Source organism: Arachis ipaensis, chromosome B08 (assembly GCF_000816755.2).
Source record: "Arachis ipaensis cultivar K30076 chromosome B08, Araip1.1, whole genome shotgun sequence".
Classification (NCBI taxonomy): Eukaryota; Viridiplantae; Streptophyta; class Magnoliopsida; order Fabales; family Fabaceae; genus Arachis; species Arachis ipaensis.
This window is the reverse complement of record NC_029792.2, coordinates 14,258,412-14,262,172: the sequence shown is the minus strand read 5'-3', so window position 1 is coordinate 14,262,172 and position 3,761 is coordinate 14,258,412. Positions and strand designations below refer to the sequence as shown.

Sequence of the window (3,761 nt, the reverse complement as noted above, 5' to 3'; positions counted from 1 at the left end):
TTATAGAATTACAGAAAATAGTAAAACAGAAAATTTGTGTCTAAGGTCGCATTGTATCTCTTTTTATCTCTATTTTGTGTCCAGCTACAGCTGCCAAATGCATCTTAAGAAAGAAGGAAACTACCAATTGCATGTCATGCATCATTTTCCTCCAAGAGAATGAACTTAATTTCTTACTGCCAGTTACTTGTTTCCCAACTTAACTAGATGCAGTTCAGTGATGGATTTTAACTGCATATGCCAGCTAAAGTTGGCTAGAATATGGAGGTTTCTCAGGTTAAAAATTAAGAATAGAGACTCACCATCTCTAAAGCTCCTCTAACGACGCCACTTAAGATGTTGCAATAGTGTAGCCCTTGACAGTTATCAGGAAGTTCAACGAAGTCTACCAAGGGATTATCCTCCAACACAATACTACAAGATGTTCCATCAGCATCCCAGTTAATCACAGAAGCAGTAACACCAAGGAACATTTTGAAACCAACCTGTATAAAAAGTATTATTAAGGTTGATACTTAAAAAACAAAACTTTAACTTGTTCACTAAATAAGTAAATATGCTTTTCTAGATATATAATCAATTGATATAGGGTAAATACCCTTTCTGGCCCCTGAGCATTTTAAATTGGGACATGTCGCACTTTTATCTTCCAGAAACCTCAACCAGGTCTTCAACCATCAACATTCGACCCCTGTGACCGGTTGCCAACATGTTGCCTGGATGACGTGTCAGGTGGAGGCTGAATTGTCAAATGCAGGTGCCACGTGTCACTAAAAGTTGTTGCAGGGACTAAAAACCCCATCCCTGCAACTAAAACGGCATAGTATGTGCTGGGGTAAGGTGTTCATATGTGCTGTTGAGGAGGGTTTGGGACGAGAGAACGTTCTAGAAGGTGGATGGTTGCAGCGCGGTCGGATTCGGAGCCGGTTGTGAGTTGAAGCTCGGAGAGGTGAAAGAGTTCTTCGAGATTGTTGGGAAGTAGAAGCGGTGGTGGAGTTGGTAGTGGTTGTTGTGGCGGAGGAGTAGTGGTGGTGGTGGTGGAGGGTGTTGTCGGGAGAGAGAACCTCCATTGGGTGAAGCTTTGGGAGGTTGTGGAGGAAGAAGAAGAGGTGGAGGACTCGCATGAGTTGCGAAGGTTGTGAGGCGGTGGTAGTGAGTTGAAGCTCGGAGAGGTGAAAGAGTTCTTCGAGATTGTTGGGAAGTAGAAGCGGTGGTGGAGTTGGTGGTGGTTGTTGTGGCGGAGGAGTAGTGGTGGTGGTGGTGGAAGGTGTTGTCGGGAGAGAGAACCTCCATTAGGTGAAGCTTTGGGAGGTTGTGGAAGAAGAAGAGGTGGAGGACTCGCATGAGTTGCGAAGGTTGTGAGGCGGTGGTAGTGAGTTGAAGCTCAGAGAGGTGAAAGAGTTCTTCGAGATTGTTGGGAAGTAGAAGCGGTGGTGGAGTTGGTGGTGGTTGTTGTGGCGGAGGAGTAGTGGTGGTGGTGGTGGAAGGTGTTGTCGAGAGAGAGAACCTCCATTGGGTGAAGTTTTGGGAGGTTGTGGAAGAAGAAGAAGAGGTGGAGGACTCGCATGAGTTGCGAAGGTTGTGAGGCGGTTATAGTGGTGGCGGCGGTGGCGGTGGTGGAGGAGTGCTGGGAGGGGTGGTGAGTGGAGGATGTTGCCGGTGGGGCTGAGAACAGTTTGGGCAGGGAGGGGTTTTTAGTCCCTGCAACAACTTCTAGTGACACGTGGCACCTGTATTTAACAACTCAGCCTCCACCTGACACGTCATCCAGGCAACCTGTTGGCAACCGGTCACAGGGTCGATACGTTCACTGATGTTGATGGTTGAGGACCTGGTTGAAGTTTCTGGATGATAAAGGTGCAACATGTCCCAATTTAAAATGCTCAGGGGCCGGAAAGGGTATTTACCCATTGATATATATTGTTTTAGCAAGCCAATGTGTTATACCCCACACTTACAAAATTCATTCCAATAAAAATGCTACTAATAGTTAGTTTCGAATGGTCAAAGTTATAATATAAACATTTAAGTTTGGCCACTTCACAAAACTTTCAAGACTTCATATAATAAACTTACTTCAGATAATAAACAAAGAGAATATAAACGACACAACCATGATCCCAGTAACCATCAAATTCTTGAAAGGAAAGCGTGACAATATGAAACTACCGCGAATCAAGTAAATGACATAAGATTACAGATGTCAGGTTTAGTTTTAAGGACGAATAAGGATCAAAATTCTAGATATCAAGCACTAGGATACCTTAGCAATCACTTCAGCAGTCTCTTTGAAATCAACGCATCTTGATATGTTAGATTTGGCTAAGAACTCATCAATTAAACGCACCCCAATGTTATAGCCCCTGAAACACCCAGTCAACCAAACATAAATAAATAAAAATAAAATAAATCCTGACAGAATAAGACACCACAACGTAATGCAAATTCTTTCAGATATGGAATGAACATTTACTTAAGAATTAAAAAAGAAGAAAAGAAAAAAGGAAAACGTGAAATTGCACATTTGATCAAGCTGCTTGTTAACCTCGTCAACCTCTTCCAGATCGGTAATCAATTGACGCACGATCGCACCATATGTCAGTGTAAATAGCTCCGCGTTCTGCACAAAACAAATAGTAAACAATTAATTAAGCACTTGTAACTGCAAATTATGAATGCAATTTGCGAATTCAGAAAACGACGCCGACGAACGAAAACGGTGATTCAACGAAATTCAAAGCGGATCCTGATTCTACGATAGGCAGAAAACGTAGGAAACATTTCACATTACAAGAAATTGAAGAAGAGAAAAAAAAAGAGCGAATTGAAAATCCGTTACACTAACACGGATAATATTTTGGGAGAGTTAACAGATTAGTTACCATGTGCTCGAGGTTAGCGAATATGGAGTCGCCGGATCGAGGAGCAACGGGCGGCATTGTAGAACCTCACCGAGCTTCTTGCCTGTCACTGTGAGAATGTGCGATCTAAGCTGATGCCTGCAGTCTGCTCTTGGGTTCCGAAGCTTCTAGAAAGTTTTGTGCTATGCCAATTGCTAGGATTTTTTTCGTTATAAAATAAAAAAAATCTTTATTTCCCAAAACAATTTATCTCAACTTTAATTTTCGAGATATAATTTTTTTGTCCGTACTCCGTAACAAGATAAAATATGAGATATAAGTTCGATCATCGAAAAAAAAACTCTAATACATGGGTGAAAACTGAAAAATATATCCTACAAAAAAATAAAAAATTTTAAGTATTTTGGTGGAAGATAATTGAGTGAATACGGTGTAAATTATAAGATTCAAGTATGTTAGTCAAAATGACGGAATACATCTAGTTTTATATGTAATAAAAAAATGTTTTTAAAATTTAAAATAAATTTTATTGCACGAATGTTTTATGGTATAAAATGTTGTACGGTTAAAGAAGAGCATGAATATAAATTAAATGTGGCAGAGGTAGAGATAAAGATGTTGAAATAAATGAATGTTCTTACGTGATTAGATAGAATAAAGAACGAAAATATAAGAGAAAGTTGGAATAACATCTATTATGGAAAAGATGGTAAAATCATGTCTCGAATAGCTTGGACATATGAGAAGAAGAGCACCTAGTTAAGAGAGTGGATAAGATAGAAGATAGATAAGGATGAACAACAAAAAAAAAAATTTAAGAAAATTATCCATGAAGTGATGAAACAGAATTTACATATAAACGGCATCTCTATAAGTATGATATATGATAGAAATTAATGA

General features: G+C 39.8%; 1 protein-coding gene across 2 annotated transcripts in view; it reads right to left on the bottom strand.

The window, feature by feature from the left end:
• LOC107614197 (trafficking protein particle complex subunit 3) overlaps positions 1-3,069 on the bottom strand; it is a 4,030-nt gene extending 961 nt beyond the window's left edge. The window contains exons 1-5 of one of the 2 annotated variants that reach the window (XM_021108953.1): positions 2,883-3,069; positions 2,523-2,620; positions 2,264-2,363; positions 303-485; positions 58-103 (exon numbers count right to left, since the gene is read on the bottom strand). In XM_021108953.1, the coding sequence (XP_020964612.1) occupies positions 58-103; positions 303-485; positions 2,264-2,363; positions 2,523-2,620; positions 2,883-2,939 (484 nt within the window). In that variant the 5' untranslated portion in view covers positions 2,940-3,069. The remainder of the gene's footprint in view (positions 1-57; positions 104-302; positions 486-2,263; positions 2,364-2,522; positions 2,621-2,882) is intronic. The other variant, XM_016316428.2, reaches the window with a different exon arrangement.